Here is a 16,514-nt window from a genome sequence, read left to right as displayed (position 1 = left end):
TAGCAGCAATGACAACTTTATGCACATAAGATTTTTAGAGATTTTCATTTTCCATTTTCTTTCTTAAAAAATAAGTAACCAGGAGCACCTGGGTGGCTCAGTCAGTTGAGCGTCTGACTCTTGATTTTGGCAGAGGTAGAGATCTTGGGATCATGGGATTGATCCCTGCATCCGGCTCACTCTGAGCTCGCTCCCTCTCCTTCTCCCTCTGCCCCTTCCCCTGTGCTCACTTGCTCTCTCTCTTACTCTCTCAAATAAATAAATCTTTTTTAAAAAAATTAATTATTTTTTAAAAGATTTTATTTATTTATTTGACAGAGAGAGACACAGCGAGAGAGGGAACATAAGCAGGGAGAGTGGGAGAGGGAGAAGCAGGCTTCCCGCAGAGCAGGGAACCCAATGCCAGGACCCTGGGACCATGACCTGAGCCGAAGGCAAACGCTTAACGACTGAGCCACCCAGGCGCCCCATTATAATTAATCATTTTGTTAAGATAAATTAAATAGACTGTGGGCAAATCATATAATGCTTCTGTGACTCAGCTTCGTACAAAAGAAGAAAGTATTCCCAGCTTGATCTTCTTTGTCCTCTTAGGAACAAGAAAAGTCTAAGGCAATGTTTCTAATTGTGATGGCCGTATAATCTACCATTCAAACCATGACATTTTTGAGAGTAAAAGAGTAGTATTGATAATTATGCCAAGAAAACAGGCATAAACCAAGACTGCCCAGGATGTATTGAGACATATGGTCACCTTATCTATAATGCGTTGTTGTCGAGAGAGGATGAGAAATACCAAGACACATCCAGGGGCTTTATTAAGGTTTGCTTTACAGAATGAAGACTACAACGCCTTCAGTTACTTACATCAGTCTGTAGCTCACTGCCTTCTGGCCCAAAGCTGAGATACAGCCGGCTCCTATCAGAACTTGAGGCATTCCCAACAGAGGACCATGGTTTCTATTTCTTTTTTCTAATTCATAAACATTCTAAAATTGTGCTGCCATGTTTCAGGGTCACAACACAAAGAATACCATGTGAACGATGCCTTTTGGAGTTGTGCATTGTGGTGGCTTTTCCCCCTTCTTCCCAACAATAAATCAGATTTAGAAAGGAGAAACAGCTCACAAGGAATTGATTGGCTCATTTCTGGCAACCCTGGTTGTGTGTTCTGAATCAGCATAGAATTGTAAACAGCCTGTCATACATTTTCTGCCGGGTGAGCTCGATGGTGACAGATTTCCCTTCTCTCTCCCCACTCTTGTGTGCAGTGATTCCAGTCAGCTGCAACAGCTTCACAACCAAGTCTTACTGGAACAACAGCAGTTGCAAAACCCATCTCCTTCCTCTCCCAAGGAGTTTCCTTTCAACATGAGTGTTTTGAACTCCATTGCTTCCCCGGTGGTGACAATGTCCAGCAAGCAGGTGAAGGCCCCTTCATCACAGACGTTCAGCTTGACCCGGCCAAAGCATTTCTTCCCCTCCTCAAATACAACCGCAGCAACCATGTCCCCTTGCAGCTCTCCAGTGTTCACCCTGAGCAGCACTCCTCAAACCATTCAGAGGACAGTGAGCAAAGAGAGCCTCTTAGTTCCCCACCCCTCCGTGCAAAACAAGTCTCTAGGAGGAGTTTCCTTCCAAAACGAGCCACCCCCTCCAGCTCCAGCAGAGCCAACGCCATCGCCACTCACATTTGCCATCTCCAGTGGAAACCAGTTTCAGCCCCGCTGTGTTTCCCCAGCTCCTGTCTCTCCCACCAGCCGGATTCAGAACCCAGTGGCTTTCCTCAGCTCCGTTCTTCCTTCTCTCCCCGCCATCCCACCCACCAATGCCATGGGGCTGCCCAGAAGCGCACCATCCATGTAAGTGTCATTAAGATTTCTCAAGAAAAAGTTGTCACTTAAGAAAGGACATATGCATGGAATAGCTTGGTCTGGAATAGGACTCTCATTTAGTGGATTCCTAGATAATCCTATCTCTTAGGCACTAAACGGATATTGAACACCTTACGGCGAAGGGCATGATTACTTTAAATAATTTTTAATAATTTAAATATTGAAAACACCCCTACAAACACAGATTCTCTGTGCAGTGCTCAACTTTGGTACACAAGATGTCCTCCCTAAGTGCCCGATGACTCCTGGTGTCTGACCACCATTTCAGCCACTCTGATTTCTAGGCTTTCGGACACTGGCAAGGGTTTCTCATGGGTGTGTCAGGTGTGAATTTATTTTACAGGCCATCCCAGGGACTAATGAAGAAAAACACAAAGTCTCCTCAACCAATGAATGATGATTACATTCGTGAAACTAAGAATGCGGTGATTCTAGACTTGGGGAAAAAAATGAATTTCAGTGATGTCAGATCAAACCAGCAGGTAAGATTGTTGCACTCAAATGGTTTATTGGAATTTCATAATAAGAAATATCATTTCACTTAATTTAGTCCTTGGATGGTCAGGTCACCAGACCTCAGTGAGCCTGACCCTGCAGTCTTAGAAGATAGACTGTAGATTAACTGAGGGTCATATAGGAAACTCATCCACATGGATCTACAGTTCTTGATTACCCCAGTAGTTAATTCAATTTAACTGTTTATATGCATTTACATAGAATGGAATATGTTAGAGAAAGAGAGGGACTAGCTAGTATGTTGGCAATTCCAGCAATCCTCAGCTCACTATAGGCAAACACCATCGCATCTTTGAAATACTGCAATATATGAGAAGATCTAGACTTAAAGGAACTCTGGGACACCACGCTGTCCTTTATCTGACTCCTACAATCTAATGTGCTAGAGGTCTGTTCACCAGTTCCTCTCAATCTTTACATTAGCTTGAATCATGTGAAATAGCCATCAATAGTCAATATCCTGTGGTTCAACCCATACAACTCCTTACTTACTAGTAAGTGTTCACACTGAAAGAGAAAAAGGAAAGCCATGGGTGAGCATCAAATAAAAGAAAAATAAACTGAGTATTTTGTTATTTGAGCCATTTGTTTTTGCATTTCATAATGTGGTTATTTTGTAAATGTCAGTTTACATTTTAATAACCTAACTCTTGGTTTATTTCCCACGGTGGGAACTGATAAAAAGTCTATTTTGAAACATAACATAAGATTTCAGTCAAAACTACATGCCAAATATTGTGGAATTTGTAGCATAAGTGATCCCTGGAAACAAGGCTCCAGATTTCCCTGACCATATGCTGTTTTCCTTTGTTTCTGTCTTTTACCTCCAGTGGAGTCATGGATATGCAGTATTTGACAACTGTGCGATATGTTGGGCAATTTTTACTAAGTAGGTTCTTTTGAAAATCTGCTGCTTAAAATCTTAAAATTGACTTTAAATTGTTGAACTGAAGAAGAACATTTAAGCTTGTTATAATTGAGGACACTTTTCACGTATTATTTCACCAAGTTACATACATTTCTAGGAGGCAAATGCCGAGGCAACTATTCTTCTCCCTTCCATCTTCTAGAAACCGAGAAATGGGGGCACAGTTGTCAAACTGTCAGTGGCGGAACTAGAACTAGAGCCCTAGTCTCCAGGACACTTCACATATTCCCTGAAACTGTGAAGTCTCTGTCAGTTTTATGACAATTACCTTTAAGTCCCCATAAATATTGCTCTGTCTGATGCAGATTTGCTTTCCTATAATACTGTCATCACATTTGTGGTTGTTAATCCTTCTAAGTGTCACTGAAATCAGAGCTGTGTTCAGCCTATGTCTTTAGCAACTCAGAGAGGGAGCAATTAGAACCCTGTAAAAATAAATACCAGGTCAGCACACAAGCTGTGTGATGTCACTTTCATAGTTACTCTGTAGGTAGATCGATGCTAATCCCCGCCCAATTCTGGCAAAGTGGGGTTTTTCTCCTAATTAGCTGAAATGTGAGTATATGTGAACATGAACTTCTATGAGTTGAGTGTCATAAACCTGATAGAGCTCATTATTAGCTCCAGGGCTAATAGCAGGGCCTAGGATCAGTTTCAAAAAGCATCTCCATACTCTCCATTTGAATATCTGTGACATGCATCAATGTTCTTCTGAGAATCATTATTCTGAGAATTGCTATGGTAGTTTAGTTACAGAATTGGTTCTAGACGGAGTTCTATGCCATGGATAAGAAAACCAAGCTGTATAAATGCAATTCAGGATACTAAGATGGAAACTTTGCATTAGGTTGGTAGATGTTGATTCTGATTAAGTTTTGAGGAATAAAATGATGACCACATTATAATACTGCTTTGTCATTGTTGCCTTGGGAAATGATAGTGAAGATGTTGTGAAGCACTGTCTAAAATGTATTGTGGCCTGTTGGTGACATTAGAAGAAGAAAATTTGCTTGGGAAAGTGGAAAAGCAATCATAAAGAAACACTTGCATATTGCTAGTCATCTATATCTGTAGTTTGGAGACACAGGAATCAAAATGATCAGTTTTCTCATTCCCATATTAGGCTGCCCATATGAGGGGGAAGCAAATGATTTCTTCTGAAGATTTGTTGTTGTTTTATTTTGCTTTGAAAACTTTTAGGTCCAAAAGCTGAACTCTCTGACCCTGTTTTATTCCTAGCCAATGAAGAACAGCAACCTCTTAGAACATGTGTGTGGGCTAGCCTTATCCCATTATGCTGAGCATGAAAATAAATCAGAGGTCCTTGAACAATGAATATTGACTATAGGCAATTTCCTCCCCAGAACTCAAACTCCTAAATTAGTGTTTTGGAAAATGGGTTTTCTTTGACATATCTACCACTTTGTATTTCCCTATTATAATATTTCAGCATTTACTTGCTACCTCATTTTATATAACCTTTCTAAATAGCAATTAACATTTGCTTGTTGATTCTTAGAACATTGTGTGACACAAAGGTGTCATCCTTTCAGATGTTCATATTTATTAAAATGGTTAGCTTTCTAAACTGACAGTGAAGTTTCTTTGAGTTGGGGATAAACCAAGAGAGGTACCCAGCTTCTAGATTTTAGGCTGTATCATTTCTTATTTTGAAATTCACCACCAGTGAATCTGCAGTGAACATCAATAAAACTTAAATGGTTTAGGATAGCAAGGTGAATCTGAGAGGTCAGAGCAACCCAGGATCACAAAATGTAATAATGAAGGTTTCATGACCAATGATTTTAATTCACACATGACTTAACATGATTTCTACACCCAGTAACTATTTGGTGACTGTTAATTTCTAAACACACACACACACACACACAGTGTCTTATTTCAGCTTTCCTCCTTGACCTCATTTCTCTGGAAACATTCCCATCTCTTTATTCTGCTCCCCACCTCCAGCATACTTTTTTAAATTAATGCTTCTTTAAAACTGTCTGTGGTTCCCAGATACTGCTATGTATGACAAAAGAAAAAAAATATGCACCTAATTCTTGCTATGCTTTTTGTTCCTCTAATCTTCTTCTCTAAGCTGCTTAGTCATTTCTTCTATCTAAAGCATACCTCTTTCATCTCTTCTATGAACTCTTTATGAAAATCCTATTTTGTGAGTCTTGCCATCCATTCCTTTTCTAATGAGAATTCCACACAGCCGTTGACCTTAGGTTGCTTACCTTGAGCACAGTAGGACCTTGGGATAGTGAAGTGTCCCTGTGTTATCGGCTGTGGACCCAACCAGAATGCACCAGTCAGTCTCCATGGGAGATGGGATCGGTGGATGTCTTAATCATTGCCGCACCCTGTTGTGTCTGGCACAGAGTAGGTAGGAAAAAACCTCCATGAATAATATTTCCTGAATTAGCACACGGCTATGGGATTTACATTAGTTTCAGATAAGATAATGAAGCTTTTGACCAAATAGAAAATTTTGGATCTGTGGCCTATCTATGGAAAATACCTCACTTGACTATATAGATTCTGATTATGCCTAATTGAGGATACTACCTTATGACAATAATCCACTACAATCAATAGATTAAAAAGATGAAAACACTGAAATTAAGCAAAACTCTGGTGTTAACTGAATGTCAGCTTCACACAGAAAAACATTCTCTCCTTTGAGCACAGCTATCACTTACAAGCAGCTAATGCAGAAACTGCTGCTTTTACTCACAAAGGGGTAAGGCAAGGGGAAATGGAGAATGCAACATAAATTCAGTCCCGGAAATTCAAAGCCTGTGTCTAGCAACAGTGGATCTGTGTGTAGTACAGCCTTTGTACAGAACAGTGCAGAAAGCACCTACATTTAACGTAAACTTATTGCTTTTGTTTGCAAATTTCTTTACAAAATCTGAGTCTCATCAGTCATAACTTGGAATGAAAATCTTGACTGATGTGTAATCGGGGTAGTTATCCTTGGGATAACCAACTCTTAGTTTCAAAACACTACAAAAAGACGTCAGTTTCTGCTTTGGGGATGGTATACATCTTCAGTAACAGCTCAGAAGTGAAGATTCAGTGCTTTAGCAACAAGCCACATACCCCTGCCGCACAACTGCATGGTTTCCTTGTTCCTGTTTCCGATTTCCAAAATATTTATGAAATCTTTCATGGAAATTCCTTGATCTACAGTATTCTTATTTTGTTGCTCATTTGCAATTTACACATTGTATACATGGTACATTAAACAAATATGTCTAAAAAGAATTTTTTTTTTCTCCCAGTATCCCTTTGAATTTATTCTGTGGGACTATTTCTTCTCCTGCTCCTGGCAATCTCAACTATAAGGCAATCTCAAAACAGTTTTGGCCACATTTAGTACCTTTAAGGTTCTGTGGTAACTTTGTTGCAAAATACAATCTTGATCCAGTAGTACAAAATTTCCTTATTCAAAAATAAGACCCCACACACGAACACCCCTATCCACACCCCACAGCGCAGGGACTGCTACAAATGGTGAACCTAAAGCCAGGAAGGGAAGTGTGGCCAGCTGCTCTCTTTTTTTGCTCCCTCCTCCCCCACTTTACTAACTGTCCTCACTCCCTTTCCCAGCCATGGAAGAGACGAAAGCTGACCCCACAGTGGCTTAGTGTTGTATGTGGCCCACGTGTGCCTGACGGGACCCATCACGGGTCCGCTGCCCTGAAACAGTGCAGGCATGAAGGCTGGTCAAAGTAGCCTTCAGCTTGCCCACTGACAAAAAGCTGCCTCACTCCTCACTCCAGCTTTTTTAGGCAGGAGTCAGATACTAACCCACTGCAGAAAACAAAGCAAGGTCTCCGATCGAGTCCATTTAATCTCCCTCGCTGAGCTTGAAGTGAAGGCAGGTACCCTTGGGGTAGAGGGGGAGGTAGGAGATGCAGAGACACAATAGCTCTCTCCAAAGTCCTCTCACTGGAGCTTCTCCCCCCTCACTCCTTTGTATCTCTGGTGAAGGTGAGGGGTTTAAATGGTCTAGCCTGTCTGTAAGCACCTGCTTTGAAATTGTCTGCCAACTCACTTGTTTTCTGATATCTAGCCCATCTTAGTGCCTCAATAAGAACTTCCAGTTAAGATCTGGTTGCAACTGTATCCTCAGTACCTAGTTATGAGTAGTATTTTTTAAATAACTCATTGAGTGTTCTGTTTCCATCACCTCCCAATTTGTCGTACTGATAAAGTAATAAATGTATAACCAATATGCATACATTTATAGTAAAACAAAATGTGCATATTTTCATCATCTTGCTTCTGTAGCTCCTTGGATCAAATCAATTCAAACATTGATAAATTCTGTAAAATCAGGCCCCAACTTGGTAAAATCCAGTTTGGAATACATGGAGACAATGTGGTATTTATATTCTCGGGCAGGCACTTATGGCCCTCATATATATCATTCACTGTGTTCCTGAAGGTTAGGCGTAATCATAACTTACCACTATGTACAAAATACTTCTTTGGGAAAATTACTTCATACTTTCAAAATAGAATTTCAGGAATTCATCTTTCCCTACAATAACTCTGACAAGGTATTTAGCCAGGAGGTTACAGCCCTTATAGGGCAGGCAATAGGAGAAGCTTCAGGGAAGACTCTTTAATTTAGAGCAAGGACTCCCTTAGAACAATGGCTAGAGTTGGTATGAAATGGACTAGGAATTTGGGGACTTAAATGAAACAAGATGAGAAGCTGTAAAAGGCTAAGACCTCCTGCCACCCTCACAAAAAACTCTGGTATTTCCTGAACCCCTAGGATCTGTGTATGAGGTTTGAGAACTGTGTGAATTATTCTGTTTGGACGTAATTTTTAAAATAATAAAGCTTCTATTTAATTCCTACCTCATATGGTAAGGGAATAAAATGACTCATTGGTTTTACTCCTAAATATCCAGGAAAATAAACAAATGTGTTAAAGAGAAAAATAGTATATATTCAAAAGCATAAATGCAATTCAAGAAAGAAGAAATATATACTCTTCATGTGGATTTTAAACTGGCGAGACTAAGAAATATTTCAAATTTGGGGGAGCATTTAATGTATGTAAGGAAAAATATAGTCATTGTGAAGTATTAAATTGAATCATATGAAAGTCTACATTTTTGACCTACAAAAATGTCAGTTTCATTTAATTCAACCTAATAGGTAGATAGTTGGAAGCTTTAATGATTAACTTTTTTTTTTAAGATTTTATTTATTTATTTGAAAGAGAGAGAATGAGAGAGAGAGAGAGCACATGAGAGGGGGGAGGGTCAGAGGGAGAAGCAGACTCCCTGCTAAGCAGGGAGCCTGATGTGGGACTTGATCCCGGGACTCCAGGATCATTACCTGAGCGGAAGGCAGTCACTTAACCAACTGAGCCACCCAGGCGCCCCTAATGATTAACTTTTTAAAAACTCCTCTAATGTAGAAAATAGTCTTAATACTTTTAAACTAGGTTTCTTAATACTTTTAAACTAGGTTTCAGATTAATAGAAGTGAACAATTTTTTACTTTAACTGGTTTGAATTATCTGATTAAAAAATAATAAGGTAACAGGGACACCTGGGTGGCTCAATCGGTTAAGCATCTGCCTTCGGCTTAGGTCATGATCCCAGGGTCCTGGGATTGAGTCCCGCATCGGGCTCCCTGCTCCTCGGGGAGCCTGCTTCTCCCTCTGCCTCTGCCTCTCTCTCTCTCTCTGTCTCTCATGAATAAATAAATAAAATCTAAAATAATAATAATAATAAGGTAACTGGAGATTAATCATTTTCTCTACCCTGAAAGAGCTGTGGATTTATTTTGCTTACCCAGTGTGAGATGCGGCCAAGAGAAGAGGATTTAAAATTGTTTTCAAGAAATTGAAACCAAGAAACATCTGATTTCTGTATTTCCGTGTTTCATAAGTTCCAATTCTACACAAATTCAGGTGATAATATGTGTAAGACAATAACTAAAGGACACGAGTAATGTGATTTAATAGCTTGAGAATACATCTTATGAGTCCTGAACTCACTCTGCCTAAGACTGGGACAGATGTATATCAGCCATGTGCTTCCAAATTCTATTTCAGGAACATCCTAGTGCCATCTCCATGGAGCTCATCTAAATTATGAAACTGGTTAACTAGAGTCACAAGCTTAGCAGAAGGTCTTACCCTCAGCCCAAAGCCATGGCTCTGAAGTCCTCAAAGATGCAGTTGGAACAAGTGATTGCCCCCATGTCATCTATGTCTTCACTCATTCTTCAGATACTCATTGAGCACCTGCCATGAGGCAGACACTATTCCAGGTGCTGTTGATACAGTGAGAAGCAAGATAAAGAAGCTCTCAGCTCTTGTGGAGCTAACATTCTAATCCTTAGAGATATTCAATCACTCAATCAATAAACAAACAAACAAGAAATATACTAGATAGCAACCGGTACTGTGTAGAGTATTAGAATGGGGAGTTCATTTACATGAAGTGGCCTGGAAAGGCTACTTTGGGGAGGTGACGTATAAGCTTGATAGAATTCGGCAGGGAGAGGGAGTGACAGGAATTCAGGATAAGTCCTAGATTTAGGGTTTAACTTGGTACACTCAAAGTGTGGTCCGAGGACGTGTGGCAATCTGCAAACTATCGCCCCTCCACCTTGGCATAAGCATAGAAACTGAGAGTAACCATTAAGAAATTTTTATAGCAATTTGACAGAAAAATTTTATGCCTATTGAATACAATAATTCTGCATGCCTCCTAAATTTCATTTTGCTACTCATTCATTTTTATTTCACTTTACAAAACTACATATTGGAAAAATTTTAAAACCCGGTTTTCACCAAAGATAGTGCAAGAAACACTGGCTTAACTACTTAACCAAGTGGGTGAATAGTGGCACCATTTTCTGAGATGGGGAAGAGCAGTGTAGGAGCATCTCTGGGAGACAGAAATCAAGTGTGTGTTGTTTGGATCATGCTAAGTTTGAGGTGCCCGTTGGGTGCCCAAGCCATGATATAGAATCAGTCGCTGGGTATATGACTCGCATGATGTACAGTGGGTCATCGGGTATATGAGTTTTGTGGAAAGATCAGGCTTGAAGATATGTATTTGGAGTCATCAGCATACAGAAGGTATCTGAAGCTGTAGGTTGGGTTGAAAGCACTTACCTAGGACTAGGAGCTAGCAAAGGAGACTGATAAGCAGCAACTAAAGAAAGAGAAGGAAAACCAATATGGTATCATGAAAGCAAACAGAAGAAAATGTTTCAAAAAGGAGAAAGTAGCCATCCTTGTCTAATGCTGCTGAGATATCAGGTAAGGTAAGAACAGATAAGTGACAACTGGATTTGGCAAATTTGGAGACCCTGACAATAGTAATCTCAGTGGGACAGTGAGAACACAAGCCTAATTGGAGTCCATTAGTGAAAGAGTGGGTGACAAGCAAATGATCCTGTAACAATACAAAAATATTTCAACTAGTTTTGTTGTGGTGGGAGTAGAGAGATGCAATGAAGATGGATATGGAGTCGAGGGAGATTTATTCAAGACAGATTTCATCAAGTATGCAGATGGGAATGTCCAGTAGAGACAGGAAGCTGGTAATGCAGGCATGCATCAGAATGCAATTCAGAATAGTTTTGCCATATTACCAGATAGGAAGTTCTACATATTGAAATGGACATTAATAGTAGTAATGGAAATCACATTCCATCTTCATTTCTCTACAGGATGCTACTGGGGCTCCATACTCAAGGTGAGGAATCAGGATTCACTAAGGCAGTTTGGGATTATAGTAGAGACATTGGCATCTCCTTTAGTGCTCCATGGTGAGGAACTGGAAATGGAACATGCCTGGTTTATTGGGTTTCCATGATATATATTTACCATCTAAATCTAAAAAGTTCCATCCTCAAATTATATTGATAGACACCTTCTTCTTTCTCACCCATAGAATTGAAATTGAAACATGTTTGACATTTTGACAGGAGTACAAAATTTCAAGCTTTGAGCAGAGGCTGATGAATGAAATAGAGTTTCGCTTGGAACGTACCCCTGTTGATGAGTCAGATGATGAAGTCCAACATGACGAGATCCCCACGGGCAAGTGTATTGCTCCCATCTTTGACAAAAGACTCAAGCATTTCCGGGTTACAGAAGGCTCTCCAGTGACATTTACCTGCAAAATTGTTGGGATTCCTGTTCCAAAGGTAGGGGAAGATGACCAGCTGAATGGGCAACCAACCAACAACACAGAACTGTAGACAATGCCTTCAAGAAAGTCTTATCAGATTCTAGGGATGTGTCTACAGAGGGAATAAAAACCACTACCAGAAAAACTAACAAAGCCCAGATAATTTTACTAAAAAGAGACCGTCAGGGATAGGACCATTAAATAATTAGGCCCAAAATAAATCAGACTTATGGGTAAGTTAGAATTTTAATAAAAGTTTAAAATAGACTTCTTAGTCATAATCCTCCATTTTGGGCTATTGATTCTCTCAACCACCAAACTCACCAAATTGATATTCTTTCTCTTTAACACTTATTGAATACCCACAAAGTGCCTGCTGTTGCACAAAGTGAGCTATATTTGTATCATTACTAGTAGGTTGGTCTATGCTGAAAATGTCATATCGTTATCACTGGCTGCAGAAAAATCTTATGAGTCACCAGATTTTTTTGGCAGTCAGCTGAAAGAAGGATTTACACCCGGTATGGCTGTGGTAGGGGATCTCTCCGCTCTACTTTCACAAACATTAGCATGGTGTTATCATGTATGGTTAGGTAACCAGGAAATGTGGAGAACAGCTGCAGCCGGTACTTTAACCCCCCGTCTTTGACAGATCTCCTTGACACATGCAGAACTCAACATGAAAAACCTATTTATTTAAATGTTCGCCAGATGAGAAATTTCACAAGTGAATCCTGGCCTCCTTCCACATGGTATAATAAACCATACTATCCTTTCAAGTAGGGTGAGCTATTGTGGACCCTGAGATCTGTGGACTGCAGAAGACTTGAGCTTGTAGATAGGATAATGGGAAAAAAATTCAGGCTCCTGGTTTTCATTATTTTGCCTCTGAAAACATGTCCGGTCCTTGGGGTGACTTTTTAAGTAATTATGAAGTACAATAAAAAAAGTCGAAAGCTTTATCTCAATCCTAAATTATACAGAATTTTTGACTTAAGTATTGTATATGTACAAGCATAGGAGCATGCTATGCAGTCATTTTTTTAAAAAGATTTTATTTATTTATTTGACAGAGAGAGAGACAGCGAGAGAGGGAACACAAGCAGGGGGAGTGGGAGAGGGAGAAGCAGGCTTCCCGATGAGCATGGAGCCCGATGTAGGGCTCGATCCCAGGACTCTGGGATCACAACCTGAGCTGAAGGCAGACGCTTGACCGACTGAGCCACCCAGGCGCCCCTACAGTCATTTTTAAAATACTTTTTTCGAAGTGCTTTATAAGGGATGGGGCACTCGTAGAGATGGCAATCAGCCCTTGCTTCAACCTACTCCCTACTTCATTATCCTCAAAAGATGTGCACAACAGTGTATGTTCTCCTTGATTATCTTTCATTGCAGGTTTACTGGTTCAAAGATGGAAAGCAGATTTCAAAGAGAAATGAGCACTGCAAAATGAGGCGAGAAGGAGATGGGACATGCTCTCTGCACATCAACTCCACCACCAGTGATGACGATGGCAACTACACTATCATGGCTGCCAACCCCCAGGTGGAGAAGCAGGGTTCTGTGCTGTGCTGCACTCTGAGGAAGGAGCACTTGATGTCATTGTGAATGAGACCTTGAGAAGTGCGAGTTGCTAAGGATTGCTGAGGAAAATGAATGAGAAGCACTGTGATTGTGTGTTAACTAGAGCGCAGTATCACAGCTTAAAAGACCAGTTAGCCATTGATGGCTCACTCAAGCCTTGAGCCTTTGTCAAAGGACGTTAGTAGTATCTGTTCACTATGTCCCAGATGTATTAGGCTACATCTTATGTTTATCAACTCATTGACTCTCTTGAAGAGTCTGTAAATTATCCTATCAAAGAATGATTTGTTGTTTTTGTTCTTTAGAGGATAAGCAAATTACTCCAAAAAGGCTTGTAAACATTCCTCAAATCCATAATGTCCCTTTTTTTTTTTTTTGGTAAAAGTTGGAAAGCCATAATCTTTCACTTTTCTTTTCTGAATAAGATCAAGGATCAAGACTTAAAATTCCCCTAAAAGATACGGCAGAACAAATATCTTCAACTACTATTAGAATACAAAATATAGAACTATAATTTCTACTCTCACCCACTCTCCTTAATAAAATGTTAGTTTTGAGGATAAATCTCTATTAAGAAAAGTATAAAATACTTGGTCATAGTCTCTGCATGTGGCTGCACCAGAATTCAAATTTTTTTTTACATTTGTGCTCTGCTCGTTTCTCAGCTCAAAGTGAAAATCATCACAATATTCTTTAAATTCCCCCCTAGAATATTAACAGTGATCTAAGGAGTCGCATTTTATTGTTTTCATTCCCCACCCCCAAGTTTTCTTTCTCATAATATTTAGCCAAAAAGTTCAAAACTGTTCCAGTCCAGAAAAATTTACATAAATTGAAAAAAAAATGGAGAATTCTCTTATTTTTTTTTTAAAGATTTTATTTATTTATTTGAGAGAGAGAGAGAATGAGAGACAGAGAGCATGAGAAGGAGGAGGGTCAGAGGGAGAAGCAGACTCCCTGCCAAGCAGGGAGCCTGATGCGGGACTCGATCCCGGGACTCCAGGATCATGACCTGAGCCGAAGGCAGTCGCTTAACCAACTGAGCCACCCAGGCGCCCGAATTCTCTTATTTTTAATTCATTTTTGTTTCTCAGGGGAGAATCAGCTGTTCTGGCCACTTGATGGTACAAAGTTTGCCCATTCGCAGTCGACTAACATCCGCTGGTCAGTCTCACAGGTAAAAACAGTAAGAATCTCCCTTCTCTAGCCACTCCCAAGCATCCACCTACCACACTAAGCATCAAAGTGTTGGGTCTACACATTGTTCTTAAGGTGTAGTCTTGCACCTGCAGCATCAGCCTCCCTTGGGAGCTTGTTGCAAATGTGGAATCCCAAGCCCCACCCCAGACCTACTGAATCAGAAAGTACATTTTAATAAGATCCCTAGGTGACTCATAAGCACATTAACTTTGAGATGCACTGGTCTGTTGCACACTCTTAATGGCTCAAAATTTGTAACCCTCAGTAGTACCTGTGCAGATAATATATAAACCAGAGTCTTTGAATTAAATGACCATATTTTCCTTAATAAAACAGAAACTGCTAGTGGTTATATGTCTATAGATTGAATATTTTTGTTGTTGTTGTCCCCAGTTTAACAATTGTCTCTAACATAGCAATTGGCTTTCTTCCTCTCTGATTTTACTAACCACTAAGAATTAAGAGCCTGGCTTCCCCTTGAGTCTTATGGTGCCACAAAGTCTTAGCAAAGCATTCCATAGTTGCTGACATGGATGAATTATATTTGACTTACCAAAGGAGCAAAAATAGTGACCCATGTTTCAGATACAGTATTTCATCACTGCTGCAACTATACCTTCTTCTTCGTTTTTTTTTTTAAGAACAGCTGTTACTGTTGGTCAGTCTTAACCAGTTTAAGTTCATGATCATCTTTGATGGTCTGCCATAATTTATAGCCAGGTTAAATTTTATTACTCAGAGACACAGGGATTGCAGCTGCATTGTTCTGGGTAATAAACAGGACTTGTCTGTTGGCTCTCATTTGAGATTCGGCTTGAATACTCATTTATTTGTTTATTTTGAAACTTTTGAACAACTGGTCTAAGCCAAGGCAAGGGGAGCTGGGCCACCTAACCCAGAATGACTTCAGAGAAAAAGAAGCTAAAGCCTGTTTATTTGATTAAAGATCTCGTAAGATAATCCTACAGTGTATGAGATGCTTACCACCTTGCTTTTTACATATGCTTCACACCATTATTTATTATTTTATTATTTGTTTATAGTCCAGCAACCTGCTTCCCCACCCACCCCCCAAAATATCTGTTCTCTAGGCTCTATAGCCATGCCTAAATGCTTGCTGTTTTAGGTTTATAGATTGGTTTCTATGTTTAATGCCTGAACATGCTTGTTTTTATAGAGGAAGGTCCCGAGTACAAGAAAGAGACAAAGAGCCCCTACAGGAACGCTTTTTCCGACCACATTTCCTGCAGGCTTCTGGGGATATGGTAGCTCACGAGGGGCGCCTCTGTCGGCTGGACTGTAAGGTAGACTCTAATACTCATCCTTGGCTCCAGATCTGTTCACATTTTGCATTTGTTTGACTTATTTTTGTTTGTATTTGTTTTATGTTTTGTTTAGAGAAAGGGGGGCTGGGGAAGGGAGAGAGATCACTTCTTTTCTCACAAGACTTTTTCAGAGCGTTTATTAATACCAGACAAAAGAATTTGATGAAATTTTTAAGTCTTTATACCTTGATAAAATTACATTGGTGTTGTATCAAGTTAACTCTGCATTCGTAAAAGACAACCAAAGAAGTGATATAATTCAGACATTTTCCATGTGGTGCGGAGTAAGTCTTTATTACTATGAAGCCAAAAGTGTGATTTTTGCATCCTGGAAGTGAGTTTCTGGGATGTATAGACTTTGAAAAAATTACAGTCATGAAAAGATAGCTTCGAGGTGGTTTATGAAAACGGAAGTTGGTTTCTCGTACTAATCAACATCCACCAGCTTTAGCTATTCTACTTTCTAATTCTTCAACCAGAAACTGTTCAGCTGAGCAGCGTGGATATCTCTCAGTATGAAGAGAAACTTAAGTCACCTCTTCTACTCCAGACAAAGATGCAGAATGTTATGGAAATTTTAGGTGCTAATTGGTAAAGGCTTGAGGTTAAACATTCATAGAGTCCACTTCTCTAGGTGGTTCTTGCTCTGCCAATGGCTGCCTAAATAATATTTGGGATTGATTGTTACTTCTTCCACCCTAAACCCTAAAATATACCCATTCCAGGCCCCATCCCTAGAGATTCTGACTTAATATAGTAAGTAGACATTGGGATTTTCAAATGCTCCCCACACGATTATAACACACAGCAAGATTTGGGAACTCTAGTTTAATGTCTGCCCTTTCCTTGGTTGCCTCTTGCTTCTCAGGTATGTAAG

At 39.9% G+C, this 16,514-nt stretch overlaps 1 protein-coding gene across 1 annotated transcript in view; it reads left to right on the top strand.

Moving 5' to 3' along the window:
* The window catches only part of MYPN (myopalladin), a 102,504-nt gene that overhangs the window by 73,022 nt on the left and 12,968 nt on the right, over positions 1-16,514 (top strand). The window contains exons 11-16 of the mRNA XM_036113868.2: positions 1,272-1,862; positions 2,239-2,377; positions 11,323-11,544; positions 12,924-13,073; positions 14,207-14,289; positions 15,490-15,616. Of these exons, the coding sequence (XP_035969761.2) occupies positions 1,272-1,862; positions 2,239-2,377; positions 11,323-11,544; positions 12,924-13,073; positions 14,207-14,289; positions 15,490-15,616 (1,312 nt within the window). The remainder of the gene's footprint in view (positions 1-1,271; positions 1,863-2,238; positions 2,378-11,322; positions 11,545-12,923; positions 13,074-14,206; positions 14,290-15,489; positions 15,617-16,514) is intronic.

This window comes from Halichoerus grypus, chromosome 7 (assembly GCF_964656455.1).
Source record: "Halichoerus grypus chromosome 7, mHalGry1.hap1.1, whole genome shotgun sequence".
Taxonomy (NCBI): Eukaryota; Metazoa; Chordata; class Mammalia; order Carnivora; family Phocidae; genus Halichoerus; species Halichoerus grypus.
This window is presented reverse-complemented; position numbering and strand designations above follow the sequence as displayed.